The sequence below is a fragment of the Peromyscus californicus genome, unplaced genomic scaffold (genome assembly GCF_007827085.1).
Source record: "Peromyscus californicus insignis strain IS unplaced genomic scaffold, ASM782708v3 Scaffold_3__1_contigs__length_106647218, whole genome shotgun sequence".
NCBI classification, from domain to species: domain Eukaryota; kingdom Metazoa; phylum Chordata; class Mammalia; order Rodentia; family Cricetidae; genus Peromyscus; species Peromyscus californicus.
The window spans coordinates 16,195,711-16,216,686 of record NW_026294551.1 but is presented as its reverse complement, the minus strand read 5'-3'; the positions used below and the strand labels follow the sequence as shown (position 1 = coordinate 16,216,686).

Genomic DNA, 20,976 nt, shown 5'->3' with positions numbered 1-20,976 from the left:
AGTATCTTTGTGTTGGAAAATGTTTTTAAAAATTTCACATGGGGTTAGGGATTTAGCACAGAGGCTGATACTTGCCTAACAAGCACAAGGCCTAGGATTTCGTCCCCAGTATGTCCCCCTTCTCCCCAAATCCTTCAGATTAAAAAGTAAACTCCAGGGCTAGGGAGATGACCGACAGGACAAGGCACTTACCGTGCAAGTGTGAGGACCATGGTTTAGACCACCAGCACCATATAAAACCCCTGGTGTGAAATCTCAGTGCTTGTGAGGCAGAGACAGGGAAGTCACAGGACAGCTGGGACCTAGATCAGCTAAACTTGCAAGTACCAGGTTCATCGAGATCCTGTCTCAGTAAATAGTGGTAAAGACACATTGAGGAAGACATCCAGTATCAATCTCTGGCCTCCACACACATCCATACACACCTACACATGTACTTCCCCCACCTCCCAAACATACCACGCACACTTAAAAAAATAAAATACAGGGCTGGAAAAAGTGGATAAAGTACTTGTTATGTAAGCATGAGGACCTGAGTTGGATCTCATGGATACCCATGAAAAAGCTGGGTTTAGCATTAATCGCCTATAATCTCAGCACTGGGGTAAAAGAGGGGGCTGTTGACAGAAACAAATGGACTCCAGGAGCTTGCGGGCCAGTTAGCCAAGTCCTGCCTAATTAGTAAGATCCGGTTTCAGAAGGTGGAGAAATGACCGAGGAAGACATCTTAATGTCAACATCTCACGAGAGAGAGGGGGGGGGGGGAGAGGCCTGATGGCATGTACCTGTAATTCTAATTACTCAGGCAGGAGTCTAGGGTAGCAAAATCAAAAGTTCAAGGCCTTGCAGGGACTGCAGAATAAGATCAAGGCCAGCCTGGACAATTAGCCAGGTACTATCTCAAAATAAAAAGTAAAAAGAGGCCGGGTGGTGGTGGTGGTGGTGGTGGTGGGTGGTGGTGGTGGTGGCGGCGGCGGCGGCGGCGGCGGCGGGCGGCGGCGGCGGCGGCGGCGGCGGCGGCGGCGGGCAGCGCACGCCTTTAATCCCAGCACTCGGAGGCAGAGCCAGGTGGATCTCTGTGAGTTCGAGGCCAGCCTGGACTACCAAGTGAGTTCCAGGAAAGGCGCAAAGCTACACAGAGAAACCCTGTCTCGAAAAACCAAAAAAAGAAAAAAAAGAAAAGAAAAAGTAAAAAGAGAGCTGGAGATACAGCTCAGTGGTGGAGGACTTGGCAAATATGCACGAGGGCCTAGAATCAACCCCTAGTACCACCAAAAAGATAGCAAACCCAATGCATTTTCAAAATGAAAAGCTTAGTTGAAATCCCCTCTTGTGAGACTTAATTTCAGTCCTCCACAGACATGGAAAAGAAATAAACACCTTTCTCATGCTTGAGCAGTGAGGTGGAAAGGAAGATGATGTGTATCATATCCAAAGCCTGGGAATTCCTTAAGAAATGAACTACTGCCGGGCGGTGGTGGTGCACGCCTTTAACCCCAGCACTCAGGAGGCAAAGGCAGGCGGATCTTAGTGAGTTCAAGGCCAGCCTGGTCTACAGAGCGAGATCAGGACAGGCACCAAAGCTACACAGAGAAACCCTGTCTCGAAAAACCAAAAAAAAAAAAAAAAAAAAAAGAAATGGAACTACTGAGAAAATGTCACCATCACATTCCATGATTTCCCATCTCATGTTTCTGTTGTTCTTTTGCAAGTAGATCTCTGACTGTTCCTAAGAACACACACTCAACCTAACAGGTACTACAAAACCCACAAAAAGCTGTGTGAAATTCAAGGTAAGAAACCAGAACTGCCTGCCACCACAGTGGTACAAGTGACAGGAGGTAGATGCATCCAAGGAGGCAAAGTAAGTCCCACAAGCTTCCAAGGACTCTCAAAAGACACTTGGTCAGAAGGATCCTGGAAACCAAGTTGACACGAAGGTCCACAGGCCCTGTCAAGAAAGGAGAAATCTGGCAGGAAGACAAAAGCCCAGCACAAACTGGAAGTACCTTCATGGGTTGTTCAATGAAGGACCTCAGAACCCAGGTGAAGAAGAGGACAACTCTGCCAGAGGACTAAGGAGGTAACCTGGCCATGGGCTCTTTGTCTAACACTATAAGCCAAGACTTTTTTGTTTTTTTAAATGTGTCTGAGTATTTTGGCCTGCATGTATGTCTGTACCACTTGTGCACCTGGTACCCCCAGAAGCCAGAAGAGGGTATCAGATCCCCTGGAACTGGAGTTACAGGTGGTTGTGGGCCACTATGTGGGTGGCAGGGATTGAAGCTGGGTTCTCTGGAAGAGCAACCAGTTCTCGTAATCATGAAGCCATCTCTCTAGCCCCTAAGACCAAGGTTTCTGAGGCCTGGTAAGGAGCTCTGTGCCCGGAAGTGAGGCTAGAGACATGGGTGGAGCAGACTGATGGGTCTCCTAGGCTTTCTATGAGCACAGACCTGAGCACAGGAGCCAGTGCTTCTCAGACTAGCTGTGGTAGGGTGTCCATAGCTGAAAAGCCCATCAAGGATGCTCATGCTCCTTTCTTTGTTTCTCTCTATGCACGGGTGACACCCCCCCCCCCCCCCCATAGCCATAGGTGGCAGCACTGGAGGCAGCATGACTGTCTTTCAGGGGCAGTTTTAGTCTAACTGGAGTTTGTGTGTGGAGTGGGGTGGGGGTAAATCAGATGGCAGTGAAACAGGCAAGAGAGAGGACAATAAATAAAAGCAAGGGACAGTGGGGAGTGAGGATGATGGTTGGTAGACTGCCACATAAATCTAGCAGATGGCTGTCACAAGCCTGGCTATGTATGACCTAGAACTGGGGACTGAGAGGAGTAACAGTCAGATTTGGAAGGTACTTCCTGTACTGCACACCAGGACCTGTGGCCAGCCGAACACTAAGGGGATAGAAGAGCATCACTCTACTTTCTAGACTCAGCAGCTTTGTAAAGCTAACATAGAACAGAGCTGCACGCAGTTGGCATCTGGTCTGAAGCTGCAGAAATGGAACATACACAAACCTGATCGCTGGGGAGATTTCAAAGGCAGACAGGGACTGCCACAGCACAAAATCAGGCTTGGAAGACTACACCTAAGCAAAATGTCACAATTCACCTTAGTGCCCCAAACACATACGCCTCATCTTTTTCTACTAGGTATAATTCTCCACTTTGGCACAAGGCACCTCTATTTCTGGGAACAGCAACATGTGTTTGGTTGAAGAACAATTGTACCTGCCAAAAACCAGTGTGGAAATGGGGGGAAATTTGTAGGTTTTTGGCTCCTGAAAAAAGTAAACAGTTAGGAAACCATGAAATGGAGTCCCGGATATGCATCCTGAAGAACACCAGGGTGATGGGCTGAAGGCCTGTGCTTGCATTCACAGGTTTCTCCCACCTGCTCCAATGTCAGGCCAGCCAGAATCCTCCCTTGTGTGGCAATGTGCAGTACGATGCTGCCTACCATCTGAACTTCTTCCTAGCCCCATCAGTTCAGTCTCATTCAACACAGTACATGCTGATCCTCGAACTGGAGGCCAGGTACTCAAGTCGGCTCTACTGTCAAAACATCACAGACTGCGGGACTTAAGCAACTGACATTTATTTTTTCCTAGTTCTGGAGGCTAGAATTCTGAGATTAGGGTCCAGCATGGCTTGGCTCTTGTGGGGGAAATCTCTTCATGGCTAGACACATTTTCTCACTGTGTTTTCAAATGACAGAGAAAGACACATACAGGTCTCTCCTTCTCTTCTCATAAGGACACTAATCCAAGTGTGGAGTCTCATCCTTATGCTATTCACAAAGTCCCTACTGTCACATATCATTACACTGGAGCTTAAGACTGTTTCTATTGCTGTGAAGAGACACCATGACCAAGGCAACTCTTATGAAGGAAAACATTTAATTGGGGCTGGCTTACAGTTCAGAGGTTTAGTCCACTATCATCATAGAAGAATATGGTGGCATGCAGGCAGATATGGTGCTGGAGAAGGAGCTGAGAGTTCCACATCTTGATCTGCAGGCAGCAGAAAGAGATTGTGTGCCACACTGGGTGTAGCTTGAGCTTATGAGCCCTCAAGGCCCGCCTTCACAGTGACTTACTTACTCCAACAAGGCCACACCTCGTATTAGTGCCACTCCCTATGGACCAAACATTCAAACACATGAGCCTATGGGGGCCATACCTATTCAAACCACCACAGGATCCAACCAGTGGAATTGGCAGGGACACATTCAGTCTGTAATACTCAGGCAAGTCACTCTTATACTTGGAATCTTCCATTTCTTTCAATGTCCTTCCACTGGCCACCAGGCCCAACACTGGCACTCTTTATTGGGGGAGGGGGTACAGTTCTCTAGGGAGTACTCAGAAATCTGTGAGCACATTTTCTGATGGCCACAGAGGTTGGGGGCCAGGGATTTTAGGTATTCTTTCTTTCTTTCTTTTTTCCTTTTTTCTTTTTTTTGGAGGCAGGGTCTCTCTATAGCTTTGGCTGTCCTGAAATTCATTTTGTAGACCAGGCTGGCCTCATAGAGATTCACCTGCCTCTGTCTCCCAAATTCTGGGGTTAAAAGCATGTGCCATCATACCCAGCCATTAGGTAGTCCTGAACAACCAGACACACTTCTCTGATTTGCCAGTCATTCACATGGGACAAAAACCTTTAGTAGCTATTCAAGCCAACAATCTGCTTTACACATAGACACAAAAACTTTTTTTTTTGGATTTTTTTGAGACAGGGTTTCTCTGTATAACAGCTCTGGCTGTCCTGTAAGTCAATTTGCACACCAGGCTGGCCTCAAACTCACAGAGATCCACCTGCCTCTAGCTTACCAAATGCTGGAATGAAAGGCATGCACCATCACCATCCGGCACACAAACATATTTTGTATGACATAATATACTGAATTTTCTCAGACTATACTGCTGTATGAATCAAGTTAAGACTGCTTTTTTTTTTTTACATGGAACATTACCATGAAGTGTCCACCATCTTGGAAAGTGTCTATTGATATGGCTCTATTGATATCCTCATCTCCATCAACAGACCCAGTATTTCCTCACAGGTGGAGTGTCCCTCACAGATGCATGGCCCAAGTATTTACAAGGTAAATTCTGATATATGATTAAAAATTATTTTCCTGAGCAAAGTATGATAATATGTGTCTATAATGTCAGTACTAAGGAGTCTAAGTGAGAAGAACCACAAATTTGAGGCCAACCTGAGCTCTACAGACCAACCTGGGCTACATAGCAAGATCCTATCTCAATTTTAAAAAATTCTTTTCCTATTATTCAGTTTTAGATTACCAGTTGAGCAATAGATTTCTTCATAAAACATGTATGTAAGTCACTATCTATAAATTTTGTGTCAGAAAAGCAAAAGTATACCTTTATAATAAATCACATAAAGGCAGAACAGGGTCCCTTATATCCTGTTTGGCCCCCATCTCTCTCTGTGTTGATATATTGTGTACCCTAATAAACTTGCCTGAGGATCAGAAGACAGAGCCAGTCACTAGATTAGACATAGAGGTCAGGTAGTAGTGCCACACACCTTTAATCCCAGCACTTGAGATTTCATGCCTTTGCTTGGGAAGCACACACTCTTTTAATCCCAGGAAGTAATATGGCAGGGCAGAGAAAGGTATACAAGGCGTGAGGAACCAGGAACTCACTCTCTTGAGGCTGAGGATTTCGTAGAGGTAAGAACTAGTGGCTGGCTGCTTTGCTTCTCTGATCTTTCAGCTTTCACCCCAATATCTGGCTCTGGGTTTTTTTATTATAAGACCTTTTAAGATTTGTGCTACATCTCTCTAAGCTCAGTTTACCTCCACCTGCTCCACTCCTGTCACACCCCTCTATCCCAATGCTCTTCAGGCAAGGGAACTCCTGCCCTAACCCTGCATTTCAGTTACTTTTCTCATTGCTATGACAAAATACCAGGCAGAAGTAACTTACGGGGGAAAGAGATTTATTTTGGCTCACGGGGTTGGTTTGGTTTGGTTTCATTTTATTTTATGCACCACATGTATGCCTGGTGCTTGTGGAAGCCAGAAGAGGATGCTGGATAACTTGGAACTAGAACTACAGACAATTGTGAGTTGCCATGTTGGTGCTGGAGATCAAACCCAGGTCCTCTGTAAGAGTAGCCAGTGTTCTTAACCACTGAGCCATGTCTCCAGCCCCTTAGCTCACTGTTTAAAGAATACAGTTCACCATGGTAGAAGGCCATGACAGAAGAAGCTTAGTTCGTGTGAGTGGAAATGGGAGGCTGCTGGTAAAATCATGTTGACCAATGAGAAAGTAAGACCCAGCTAGAACCCTCAGGGCTCATCCCCAGTGGCTTACTTCCAGCAGCCAGGCCTCATTCTTTAAAGTTTCCACAGCCTCCCAAAAGAGCACCACCAGCTGTGGACATGAGCCTGTGGGAGATAATCTCAAACTCAGTAACACTCCATCATACCTTCTACAAGAAGCTCCTGTCTTCCTGAGGTCTTGCTCAAATGATATGTTCTCTGAGGGGCCTGCTGAAAACTGCAGTCCTTCAGCCCTACCCCAGCCCAGTGCTGATCTGCTTCCCTGCTGGTGGTCTCCACAGCTCTTTCCACCATGAACTCCTTTCCTGGCTGTGTCACTACGATCAGGTATGTCAGGGTCTATAACAGTGTCTAACTACTTCATGATATAGCTCTATATTAATAGTTCAGACATGCCAATTTTAAATGCTTAGTTATAACCATAAGATTAAAATTATATTGCCAACTCATAATATCAATGTGTTACTACTATCTTTGAACAGAAATATAAATTGAAGCTACTGCTATCCAGGGCTTAATTTAATTTTAAAATGTAGTTCTGCTGGGCTTGGTGTTATTCATCTAAAATCCTGTCACTTAAAAGGTCGAGGCAGGAAATCAAGAGTTCAAGGTCATCCCTAGCTACACATGGAGTTTGAGGCCATTCCAGGCTACAGGAGGCCCTGTCTCAAACAAAAACAGTAACAATAACAAAAAAAAAACAACCCCTCCACAGTTCATAGTTCACTCTTTTTTTATTGTTGTTTTGTTTGTTTGTTTTCCAGACAGGGTTTCTTTGTGTAGTTTTGGTGCCTGTCCTGGATCTCGCTCTGTAGACCAGGCTGACCCCAAAATCACAGAGATCCACTTGGCTCTGCCTCCCGAGTGCTGGGATTAAAGGTGTGCACCACTGTTGCCCAGCCACAGTTCATTCTTTTTTTTTTTTTTTTTTTTTTTTGGTTTTTCAAGACAGGGTTTCTCTGTAGCTTTGCGCCTTTCCTGGAACTCGCTTTGGAGACCAGGCTGGCCTCGAACTCACAGAGATCCGCCTGGCTCTGCCTCCCGAGTGCTGGGATTAAAGGCGTGCGCCACCACCGCCCGGCTAACAGTTCATTCTTAATACAACATAGTAGACATTACTTTAAATGATTAGATCTTAAACAAGTATCACTAACTCATTCCCTCTTTTTTTTTTTTTTTCCCAGTTTTCTGAAACAGGATTTCTCTGTGTAACAGGGCCCTGGCTGTCCTGGCATATTCCACGACCACTAGGCACACTAATCCATTCTTAAGTGCCATTTAACAATTTCTCTCTGCTGGGCAGTGGTGGCATATACCTTAATAAGAGGAGAGGCAGGTGGGTCTCTGTCAGTTCAAGGCTAGCCTGGTCTATAGAGGGAGTTCTAGGACAGCCAGGGCTACACAAAGAAGCCCTGTCTCAAAAACAAAAACAAAACACACACACACACACACACACACACACACACACACACACACACACACACACACACAATAATTAAAAACAAAACCAATTCCTCTCTGAGTGTCTCACCTAAGCTGGGTTCTACTGACTCCATCTATTCATGGCTTTCCCCTACTCTGTTTTCAGGTTGCTGCTCTGTCTCTAGTCCTCCCACACAGGCTACTGCTGGATTAATCTGAAAGCGGAGCATCTGATGAGTCACTCACTCATTCAAACATGCTAATAGCTCCCAATTTCCTGTTCAATCAATCAGGCTCAACATACCCTATGGCTCTGGAACTCTCTAACCTCCAGTATATCCCCAGACTCCTGCTGAATGCACCAGCCCTTCCCCCAAATCCTACAAACCTCCCTTTTCTTTGTCAGGCCTCCATCCCAATTCTCCCCCCATCCCAAGCCATGGCCTAGCCCTGAAACCATCACATGACCAGCCCAACCTGTGCCCAGATGGGTGCAGGTTCACAGCACACTGTCAGAACCTCCTTGAGCACTCACAGAACCTTGCTATACACTGAAGCTCATCTTTGCTGTTATCAAACTATGGAGCCTTGAGGACAAGGTCTCCCTTTTTATGTCCCATACAGTATCTTTCCCAGATTAAGATTCTCTCTCTCTTTTTTAAATTTATTTTTATTTCATATGCATTGGTGTTTTGCCTGCATACATATCTGTGTGAGGGTTGTCAGATGATGTAGCATGAATCTTAAAAGGTTTTATTAATAAAAACAAACCTGGAGCCAGGTATTGGGGTGAATGCTGGAAGATCAGAGAAGCAGAACAAGCCACAGCCACCTCACCTTGCCAGTTCTTCAGCTGATCCTGTTTCCTTAGACTGGAAGCCTCTCAGTCCTCATCCAGAATGAATCTCAGCTGAACTCTTGCTCAAAAGCCTAAAAGCTTAACCAGCTCTATCTAGTTCCTGGTCTAGATGGTCGGCATGGTTACTGTGCTGCCATCAGTTCCTGCCTGGGATTAAAGGCTCACTTCCTGGGATCAAAGGCGTGAGTCACCATGCTTGGCTGTTTCTAGTGTGGCCTTAAATTCACAGAGATCCAAATGGATCTCTGCCTCCCAAGTGATAGGATTAAAGGCGTGTGTGCCACCATTTTCTGGCCTCTATATCTAATGGCTGTTCTGTTCTCTGACCCCAGATAAGTTTATTAGGGTGCACAATATTTTGGGGAACACAATATCACCACAAGATCCCCTGGAACTGGAGTTATAGACAGTTGTGAGCTGTCATGTGGGTGCTGGGAATTGAACTGGGGAGATTCTTTTAATACATATTAAGTGGGATGAAAAAAATGGAGAAAAAAATTCTTTCATCTCTCAGCAACAGGAAAGAACAGACTGACTGATGTATTTGAGTAACAGACCAGACAAGCCCCAGTTGTACTGGACACAGCCAAGACTACTTGGAAAATAAAGACTTGTGTGCAGTGAGCAGGGGAAAAGAGAGTGGCTGATGTCTGTCTGCCTGGAAACACTAAAACGGAAGGGCAGGCCCCGACATTCAATGGCCAAAGCATTTCTCCCAGTCCTTTGTGACTTCTTGATTCTCATTTTTGAAATTTAAAAAATTCTGCTTTCATTTTAAAACACTAAAAGGCTTAATCTGAAGGCAGGACTGTACACATGAGTTCTCAGAGCCTAGACTACAAGACGGCACTAAGAATCATCTCTTGGCCCCTCACTTCCCATAGTGTTGGTTCTTTGGGTGCCTTCAAGTTCTTGCTGCTCCATGCAGGACCCAAAGAGGTGGGACAGGATGACCCTAGTACTCAAGCTGCCCTTAGCTATGGATTCGAAGCAGGTTTACCACAGTACTGACAAATGACGTGTGACCTTCCAACATGTGACAATATTTTTCTATCTGGAAGACTGCTTAACCAAGGGAAATAATGCTGTGCTCATGACAATAATAAGCCATGGAGAAGTGATGAAAGAAAACACGCCAGTCAGACCTGAATTAAGACCAAGGGAGACTTCCTAATGGACAGAATAACAGAGAGGACACTAAAATCCCCGAATCTGAGCTGGGCATGGCTTTGTCTGGGAAGATTGCTTTGGAAATTAAGTAGGATGAATTCCCCAGTGGTAGAGCTCCCCACCACTGACTACTGACTACCACCAGAAGGGAATGATAGCAATATGAGGGAGGGTTAAATGAGAAACCAGCCTCATTTCAACGACTTAGTAATGTGGTTAAGTTGGGTGAATGTCAAATCTTATAGGCCACGGTAATTTCAGGCTCTATAAAAAACAAGTGAGTAATTGAAAGGGTTGAGAAGATTTTTTTTTTTTTAAAAAGATTTATTTATTTATTTATTTATTTATTTATTTATTTATTTATTATGTACACAGTGTTCTGTCTGCATGTATGCCTACAGGCCAGAAGAGGGCACCAGATCTCATTACAGATGGTTGTGAGCCACCATGTGGTTGCTGGGAATTGAACTCAGGACCTCTGGAAGAGCAATCAGTGCTCTTAACCTCTGAGCCATCTCTCCAGCCCCCGAGAAGATATCTTCTTATAATTATGATTATAAGACTCTGATCATTAGAACTTGCCAGAGCTAATCATAGAAAAGCCTAGAGCTTTTTAGAGTCTGGACCGAAGCAATGAAGCATAAAAGATGATAAGTTTCTTCATTTGCTGTGTTCAGTGGAGAGTCACAACAGTGCAGGCTGTAAAGTCACCCTGACTAGAAGTGTTTCGACCTTTTCCTCTTTTTAGCTCACTCTCCTGTCTTACTTTATTAAACAACATATAGCCACTTTCTCTGGGCCTATGTTTACTTGGCGGCGGCGGCAGCTAAGCCAGTTTCTACGGCACTCAAGGACAATCCGCATTACCTTCTTTTAAAGTCCACTGGATCGAGCCTGTCCTCTTGCTGACAGCATGCAAACTTCCATCCAGGGTGGAAACGAACAACAGGGTTTCAGGCAGGGTTACTGTGCTGGCACCTCCAAAACTCTGCAATGAGACAGACGGGATCTTCATGTCAATCCACTCCTTCACCCTGGGCATGTATAATCACAAACTCCTCAAAATCATCCTTCATATGATCATCCATCCTCCAGACACAGAAAGAAAGCGAGGCTGGAGGGCCTACATTCTCATCAAGAGCACATGTCCAGACAAGAGCTGAGTCACTTTATCCTAAGTGTTGATCCTTCCCACAACAGACCAACAGGTCTATAATCTAACATGACAAAAAATTCTGAAACAACTCATGGGCAACTTCCCCTGAAATGGGGGGAGGGAGTTTAGTCAGCTCTCTGGCTTCCCTCTCTTGGGTCTATTTTACTCTAGAAAACCTACGCATGTTATGAGTTCATAATAGAAAAGAATAACAACTGTTTCTCATCTACCAGGGGATTTATTTTAAGCAAAGAATTAGAGGATTACATTTAAAGTAAAATAGGAAATCAGCCTTTGTTATATAAACATAATATATTCTAAAATATCAATATTCTTGGGCTGGAGAGATGGCTCAGCAATTAGAAGCACTCTCTGTTCTTCCAGAGGACCCTGGTTCAACTCCCAGCACCTATGTTAGGCATTCACAACTGCTTATACTCCAGCTCTAGAGGATCTGATGTGCTCTTCTGGAATCCATGGGCATGCACACACACACACACATATATGTAAATAAAAATTTTTTCATATCTTTAAAAAGCAATGCATTCTGCCTGGTGGTGATGGTGGCATGTGCATTTAATCCCAGCACTGGGGTTGGCGCGGGGGTGGGGTGGGGGGTGGGGGGTGGGGGGTGGGGGGGGTGACAGACAGGCAGATCATTAGATTTCGAGGTCAGCCTGGTCTACAGAGTAAGTTCCAGGACAGTCAGGGCTACACAGAGAAACCCTGTCTTGAAAAAAAAAATAAAGTAGAAAAATAAAACATCAAGATTCCAATGTAATTTATAATCATATAAATTAAAGCTGATATTGAGGAAACTGACAAAAAGCCTAACTCCAAACTTTTCTTCACAATCAAAATACAATTTAAAGTCTATCTCTTTTGTTCAATAAATTGTGACAATGGAGGGCCAGATGTGGCTGTTCATGTCTGTGGTCCCAGCACTTTGAAGGAAAGGCAAGAAGGTTATGAGTAAAAGACCAGCTTGGGCTACATAGCAAGACCCTGTCTCAAAAAAACAAAAGACAAAAAAAAAAAAAACAACAACAAAAAAGTAATTAAAAATTAAAAATTATTTTATTTTTAGATTAAAAAAATTTATGTGTAGGAATGTTTTGCCTACATGTGTATGTAAGTGTACCACCATGGGTACCTGGTGTCTGCAGAGGCCAGAAGAAGGCATTGAATCCTGGAAGTGGGGTTCCAGAGGGTTTTGAGTTGCCATCTGGGTGCTGAGATTCCCAACTTGGGTCTTCTGCAAGGGCAGACAGTGCTCTTAACCACTGAGCCATTTCTCCAACCCCAAGATAAAAATACTAAAGCAGAACATTTCAGGGCAGGGAAGATAGCTCAAGGCACAGCACTTACCTAGTATGTGTGAAGCCCTGAGTTCAATTCCCAACAGTAAAAATTGAGATTAAAAAAAAAAAAATCAAAAGAGGAACTCAGCAGTTAAGACTGCCTACTGCTCTCGCAAAGGATCTGAATTTGGTTCTCAGTGCCCACACTGTGCAGCTCACAACTGCCTGTAACTCCAGCTACAGAGGAGAAGGCTATGCCTCTGCACTCCATAGGCACCAGGTCCACATGCACATACCCACACACACACACACATAATTTCACTTCTAAAGACTATGAAAATTATCTTTATTACCCATCGCTAGTAGCAGAGAGAAATGTTAGTACAATCTTTCTTAAAAATAATTTTGAAAGAGGACAAAATAACAGGTTTCTTTGACATTTTCATACGGGTGTCATTGGACTTTGCTTATATTCACTCATATCTTTTCCCCTGTTCCCCACCAAATACACTCACACACACATACTGGCTCCATTCCTTCCCTCAAATGGTCCTATGGGAAAGCATAAAGAAATACCCCAGACTTCAGATTCTATGTTTCAACTTCTATACACTAATGAAAAAATTCCTGATATGGAAAAAATCTCTGGGGCACAATGACATACTTTTTTTTTTTTTTTTTTTTTTTTTTTTTTTGAGACAAGAGTTTCTCTGTGTAGCTTTGGAGCCTGTCCCTGTCCTGGAACTTGCTCTGTAGACAAGGTTGGCCTTGAACTCAAAGATTCTCCTGCCTCTGCCTCAGAGTGCTGGGAATACAGGCGTGGGCCACCACCACCTGGCTACATACTATTATTTTAATGGACTCAAATTTCTAATATTTAAAAAGCTGAAACAAACTGAGACATAGCTCAACAACAAATTTTACATATGTATTAACACAGACTTTAAATCTATGATACAGAAAATTGCTCATGTATATTATCCAGTGAAACATATAGAAGCCAAACCTTAGTGTGCACTAAGGTTCTAACTCTACTGGATGGAGTTCTGTCTGTGTGTCCTCTGGCTTTGCTAGGATCTGTACCCTCACCACAGGATTTCCACAGGTCTGTCACATGCACCCACATATGTGGATGACAGTTGGTAGTCCTAGATAAAACTGCCCCATCGGGTGGGCCGACTCAGCTGTGCCAAACTTTTGTAATGGACTTTTTTTTCTTTGTCACTATCCCACAAATTACCTAGTTCTACTGTGTATGTGTGTGGGGGGGGGGGGGGGAGGTCTTGAATTTAAGCAGGCCAGCAATGCTTGCTTAAACTGCAACGTGTGAATTTTGGTATAAGCACTCTTTTTAGAATATGAGAATAGTTGTCTTTTTGTGTTAAAAACAAAAGGATTGGGCAGTTACTTGTGAATGGGAGCCTGGCCCAGAACGCCTCCTCACTCTCTTAAGAACCTTAAAAGATAGGACCTGATGGTTCTCTTCAGGGCAGCCTGAGGTAGCAGGACAAGTACTCCAGGTCCTGCATTCCTTTCCCTTGGGGAGACCCCCTGGAGGTACCCAGCATGGGTGATGTTGGAGCAGCTGCCAGAACTTGGCTCATCCTCTGGAGTGCTGGCCTGGGGGGCGGGAGGTACATACCTTGCTTTGATATGGCCCGGCCTTCTTTCTGGAAGGGGTAAAAGAGCCAACTTTCCTCCTGCCTGAAGGATCTGTTATCTGTGCAGGGACTGGAGTTTGAGGAAGAATTAAAGCCTACTTTTGGTTCTACCTGAGGAACCCGGAAATTGGACTAAGAGGGAAACCACAGAAGCCTCAGGGTGGTACTGGTCCTCTCTGAGGATCTAAAGGTCACCGTTTGGGAATGGTTGAAATCATTTTGGCTCATAGAGTCCAGAGGTTAACACGCTACAAGTGGACCTGCCCTCCTCCCCTGACATGAGAAAACTGCATGGCCAGAGCAAATAGTTCAAATAGTTACCAAAGAGATAACCACTGTGTAAAACGAGTCTTGGAGCCCATGCAGGAACCGAGTCCTTCTGGGTAGCTCAAGTAGGAAATAATGAACTCGGAGTTTTGTAGTTTTTCACCATATGGAAAAAGCTGGGTGAGAGAAAGACAAAAGGAAGCCTGAGGAGAAACTTGGCTCAAAGACAGTGAGAGAAGGTCTCCCTTCTGTTGTTCTGTGGACCTCAGCATAGGCTTTCCTTAAGCTCAAAGACGCTCGTTTAAAACAAACTCCCATTTGTGTAAGTCTGCTGGAATTGGGTCTCTGTTACTTGTTCCAAATAGTCCATACCCCGATACTTCTATTGAACCCATGCGGCAGCTTACAACCTCTGTAACTCCAGTCCCAAGGGATATACAGTCCTCTTCTGGCCTCTGTAGGCACTAGGTAACCATGCAGTGTACATATGCTCAGGCAAACACACTCATACACATAAACAAAAATAAATTAAAACAAAACAAACAAAAAACTAGAGTGCTGAGGCGATGGCTCAGGAGATAAGGGTTTTTGCCACCAAGCCTGATGAACAGAGTTCAATTTCCAGTATCCACATTGTGGGGGGAGAAAGCTACTCACTTGAGTTGTCCTTTGACCTCCATATATGTACTATGGCACATGTGTCTACTAGAAAAATAAAACACACACAAACACACCCAACAAACTTAATTATAAATAAATAAATAACACAGAGAAGCCAAGCGGTGGTGGTGCAGCCTTTAATCCCAGCGCTCAGGGGCAGAGGCAGAGGCAGGCAGAGTCCAGCATGATCTACAGAGTGAGTTCCAGGACAGCCAAGGCAACACAGAAAAATTCTGCCTCAAAAAACCAAAGTAAATAAATTAAATAAATAAACAAAACCACAGAGAAATGATAAAGAAAATATTACAAAATTATAGCACTAGCATTTTCTCCTCCATTTTCTGAAAACACACAAGTTTGCAGATGAGAGAGAAGCTGACTAACGGCACTTATGAGCACCTGAGTTCAGGGGGCACACTTCCAATTTCAGGATATCAGGTAACTCTGCCACCTCTGATTATTAGTAGTTACCAAAAGGAACAAAGGTTTAGAGGGGCAGAAGTCTCCCAATCAGAGTTTGAGTATCTAGAAGAATAAGAGAGTTGTCATTATTACTGAATATTTCTATTGCATAGAAAATGCCCCAAATATCTCATTACAGTAGTAGAGTTTTAAAACTCTTGAACATTAGTGCTCTTTTACTACAGTGTGGAGACAAAAGCCATCTACCTTGTTTGAATAGCTTGGAAACACAGGAAAAGCAACTGTCTGTGGTTGACTGGTGAACCGAAATAAAGCACCCATCACACAACTTGTGTAGTCTTCTAAAGATCTCAAAAACAGGAGGTTTGGGAGAAGCTAGATTAGTCACTGAGCTCTAGCTGCCAGTTACATGTCCACAGTAACCTCATGACCCTTGCCAAGCTTGACAGGTTTTGCTCTTAACTGATTCAAATTGGGTGTCCCTGGGGAGCCATTATACCTGCCCCTCTCCTCCCCTCCCCTCCCCTCCTCTTGAGACAGGGTCTCACTATGCAGCCTATCATACTCTCATAAGATAACTATGCATTACAAATTTCCTGGTGTTTCAAAACCTCAAGCATAACTTATCCCACCCTTCGAGATAGGCCCTTACATAGCCCAGGCGGGCCTTGGACTCTCTGTATAGCCAATGATAATACTGCCTCCATCATCTCTGGAGATCAAACCTAGGGCTTCATTTGTAGTAGGGAAACACTCTACCAATTGAGCTACCTTCCCAGACCTTCAGTATTTTTTTAAACATGAAAATATCTACCTCTAAATATAGTTACTATAACTAATATGAATAAATATGCTCCTAGATGTCTTTTGTGATCCTGATCGTGGCCGAGAACTATTTGTACCGGAACACTGGAAAACACTTCCTCATGATAATGAACATGTCTATTACCTTTGCCTAGCCATTCCAGCCTTTAGCACTCAGTATTTTTTTCTACAACAAATGACAAACAGGAACAGACCCTACGGCTATACATGATAGTTTCCAGAGGGCCTGAAAATGGAAAAAGGTCAAACCTACCTCTGCTTTATGCTATCTGGAAACTAACTGATGTTTAAAACTATACATATATACCCTTAGCATGAAGATATAGAAAGTGACCAATCAGGAAACCTGCAGTGGTTAAGAATAATAGGGTGTTTTAGTCTACCCTCAAACTGAACATCCCCTAGTTCCAGGGGGATGTTCAGGCACCGGGCTCTGTCCATATAGCCCCTCTCATACAAGGTGACCAGAAATCACTTTGGAAATACACAGCCTTTGAAGCACCTCAAATCAGATGACTTTTTCCAAAGTGATCTATGCTGGATGCAAACTATACTGTCCCATTTCTGAGAATGGAGCATAAAAGAGTACTGCAATTGCTGTTCCATTTATAAACTCCCTCAAAACACACACACACACACACAAACACACACACATGCACTCACTTTTCAAGACCCACTTTTTTTTTTTAAACAGAGTTTTTCTGTAGCCCTGGCTGTCCTGGAACTGCTCTGTAGACCAGGCTGTCCTTGAACTCAGAGATCCACCTCCCTCTGCCTCCCTAGTGCTGGGATTAAAGGCGAAAGCCACCACTGCCTAGCCAGACCCACTATTTTGTAAGTAACTTAAGTGCACATAAATTAAGTCCAAATTGTACATCTTTTAAACCAGCATATTTTATTCCTGGCCTTCAGCGGTAGAAGGATCCTCACTGTAACCCTGCTCAGCATGCACTTCAACAAGCTACCTTATCCCATGCAAGGCCCAGCTGAGTCCTGCTGTCCAACATTCTGATTACAGAGTGAAGTTTCACAAAGGCCAGCAGCTTCACCACTGACTGCTAATGCAGAGTGTGGAGTAAAAGGCAGGGAGGGTGCCAACCACGTGCTGATTCTGTGTTCTCAACTCAACCAATCTTTAGTGGTTCTTACATTAACATTACACATTTTTCCTCCTCTTCCTTTCTCCCCTTCCTTGTTTTTGAGATAGGGTCAAGCTATGTATCTGAGGCTACCTTTGAACTACAATCTTCCTGCCTCAGCTTCTTGGAGCTGGAATTATAGACATGTACTATCACATCCAGTTTAACGCCTTATGTTTAAGGTAAGAAATACCTTTTCTACAATGCTCCCTGAAATAACCTTATTTGAAAAAGTTGTCAGTGAGGAGAATCAGACTCAAGGGACAGATAGGTATTTAAATAGCCATAAAAACTAATGGAACTCTCTAACAATGGCTTACCGATTTGGGTATGTGTATATCTGTGTGCATGGATGTGTGTGGACATACATGAGGAAGCCAGAGGTTGTTGTGAGGTGTCTTCTTCTGTTGCTTTCCTTTTTTTTTTTTTTTTTTTTTTTTTAAAGACAGGTCTCACTGTGCAGCCCTGGCTGGTCTGGAACTCACTAAGTAGAACAGGTGGGCCTCAAACTCACAGAAATCCACATACCTCTGTCTCAAAAATACTGAGGTTAGAGGTGTGCCACCACCTTATTGTTTGAGACAAGGTCTCTCACGGAACCTGGAACTCACCTATTTAGCTAGACTGCCTAGCTGTGAAGTCTCATGAATCTTCCTGCCTACTTCTCCCCAGCTGGGGATCACAGGCTTACTCAAAACACACACATTCATTCATTCTCTCTCCCTCTCCCTCCCTCTCCCTCTCTCTCTTTCTCTCCCCCCCCCCATTCCTCCTCTCTCTCCTTCACCCTTCCCTCCCTCCATCTCTTTTCCTGGAATGTACAACTGGCCACAATCAAACTGCTTTCTGCAGTGAAAGGACTCCTTACTAGGGCTTAAATCTATTACTAGTCAACTTGTTCCAGAAGTGAAATAAAAGCAAAGGAGTTAAGAGTTCATTTGGGGGCTGGAGAGATAGCTCAGTGGTTAAGAGCACTGGCTGCTCTTCCAGGACACAGGTTCAATTCCCAGCACCCACACAGTGGCTCACAAACATCTGCAACTTCAGATCTGACTCCCTCCTCTGGCCTCTGAGGGCACTAGGTGCGCAAATAGTATACAGATGTATATGCAAGCAAAACAGCCATACGCATAAAATAATTTTCTTTAAAAAAAGAGTTCATTTTGGTGGGCTGGGGATATAGCCCAGTTAGTAAAATGCTTGCCTAGCATACATGAAGCCCTATGTTGGATCCACATTACCACATAAACCAGACAGATGCATATCTATAATCCCAGCACCTGGGTAGTAGAAGCCAAAGGACCAGGAATTCAAGGTTATCCTTGGTTATTGAGGGAATTTGAGGCCAAGGTACATGAGACTCTATAGCATCTAACAAATTGGAAAAAAAAAAAGAGCTCATTTTGGTTCACTAATGAATACATAGTACAGTGTTACAGGTAGGCCAGTAAGACATATAAGGTTTCCAAAGGGTTTTGTTTTACTGCCCAATTTGGAAATACAAACACTTGACAGCAATTAGATCTGTATGTCTCTAAATGAAAAATAATTAATTTCAAGTGAATTAGAATGTGCTTAAGAATGAGAGTTTATAATTATTAGCTCTAGCAATAATGCTTAGAAGAAGGAAGGGTATTTTCCAAAGGGAGGCAAGACAAGACCTCACATGTTGATGCAGGGGGGATAGAGAACATGTGGTGGATGACAAAGCAGAGGTCAATAACATGTAAGAACAAACAGGCTGGGTTATTCTTTCTTCCTTAGATGAAGTCTTGCTATGTTACCAAGACTGGTCTTTTTAAGGAAAAAAAAATTTTTTTTTAAGATTTATAGCTAGGTGGTGGTGGAGCATGTCTTTAATTCCAGCTTTTTGCAGGGCAGAGGTACGTGGATTTCTGAGTCTGAGGCCAGCCTGGTCTACAGAGGGAGTTCCCAGACAGCCAAGACTACACAGAGAAACCCTGTCTTGAAAAACAAACAAATTTATATTTATTTTATGTGTATGAGTATTTTGTCTGTGTGTATATCTGTGCACCATGTGTATGCAGAGGCCAGAAGAGGGTGGAACTGACATTACAGATGGCTAACAAGTGAGCCATTTCCCCAAGTCAAGGTTGTTCATGAACTTGTAGATTCAAGCAATTCTTCATCTCAACCTCTGAGAAGTTGGGCTGATAGGTGCATGCCACCATGCCCAGCTTCAGACTAGATTATCTTGCTGGATCTAACTGGTTGAAAATTACAGAATGAGGGAAGGTGAAAGAGCCAACTCAATAGTTAAGAGCACTTGCTACTCTTGTAGAGGATTCAGGTTAAGTTTCTAGTATCCACATGGTAGCTAACAATCACCTGTAACTCCAGTTCTAGAGGATCCTACACCCTCTTATAGCTAGAATTTTCCTGCCTGGCCCACAGTCAGGACAAATCTCTGTCACCTGCCAGTCCCGCAGCCGTCAGACCCAACCAAGTAAACACAGAGACTTATATTGGTTACAAACTGTATGGCCGTGGCAGGCTTCTTGCTAACTGTTCTTACAACTTAAATTAATCCATTTCTATAAATCTATACCTTGCCACGCGGCTCGTGGCTTACCGGCATCTTCACATGCTGTTTGTCATCATGGCGGCTGGCAGTGTCTCTCTGACTCAGCCTTCCACTTCCCAGCTTTATTCTCCTCCTTGTCCCGCCTACACTTCCTGCCTAGCCAATGGCCAATCAGTGTTTTATTTATTGACTAATCAGCAACACATTTGCCATACAGAACATCCCACAGCACCCTCTCTCTTTTGGCCTCTTCATGCACCAGGCATACACGTGGTGCACATACATACATTCAAGCATTTACACATACATATAAAAATAAATCTTAGCCCAGCAGTGGCAGCACACGCCTTTAATCCTAGCACTGGGGAGGCAGAGGCAGGTGGATCTCTGTGAGTTCAAGGCCAGCCTGGTCTACAGAGTCAGTTCCAGGACAGCCAGGGCTACACAGAGAGACCCTGTCACAGAAAACAAAATAAATAAATAAAACAAATAAATAAATCTTTTCCCTCAAAAAAAAAAATTACAGCATTCACCAATTTGTTTGTTTGTTTGTTTGTTTGTTTGTTTTAAAGACAAGGTCTCTCTGTGTAGCCCTGGCTGTCCTAGAACTTGCTCTGTAGACCAGACTAGCCTGGAACTCAGAGATCTGCCTGCTTCTGCCTCCTGAATGCCGGGATTAAAGGCGTGTGTCACCACTGCCTGGCCCAGAGTCACTGATTTTTAAAGAATATCAGAAAGACACTTTCCTGATATGCCATCACAGAATCCAGACCTGTAGTATTTAAATAAACAAATAAACTAAATTAAACAAAACACCTGTGCAGCATGTCAATCCAGCACCAAATTCCTCAGAGTAGTATCCTATAACAGAGAACCTTGACAGATATTTTAAAAAACATTTGTATCTACCATTCTACTTGTACAATATTACTTCCTATAAATGCAAACAAAGCCTGGCTATTGGAGATTCTGATTGTTTTATAAAAGTATTCAGGAGAATTCAATTATTTTGTCATTTGATCACATGGTAAGAGACTGTGCCCAACAAAGGCCAAAAAGCCATCAAGAATTCACAACAGCAGGGCCAGGCGATGGCTCAGCAGATAAAGGCACCCGACAACCTGAGTTTGATCTCCGGGACCCATGTGGCAGAAGAAGAGAACCAATTCCTGCAAACTGTCCTCTGACTTCAACACACGTGCCCACACATCATTCATACACACACAAG

The 20,976-nt window shown here is 43.8% G+C and overlaps 1 protein-coding gene across 2 annotated transcripts in view; it reads right to left on the bottom strand.

Moving 5' to 3' along the window:
• The window catches only part of Ern1 (endoplasmic reticulum to nucleus signaling 1), a 103,261-nt gene that overhangs the window by 58,863 nt on the left and 23,422 nt on the right, over positions 1–20,976 (bottom strand). Inside the window, exon 2 of one of the 2 annotated variants that reach the window (XM_052756995.1) lies at positions 10,639–10,759. In XM_052756995.1, coding sequence (XP_052612955.1) covers positions 10,639–10,759 — 121 coding nt within the window. Of the gene's footprint in view, positions 1–10,638; positions 10,760–20,976 lie in introns of those variants that run through there. The other variant, XM_052756994.1, reaches the window with a different exon arrangement.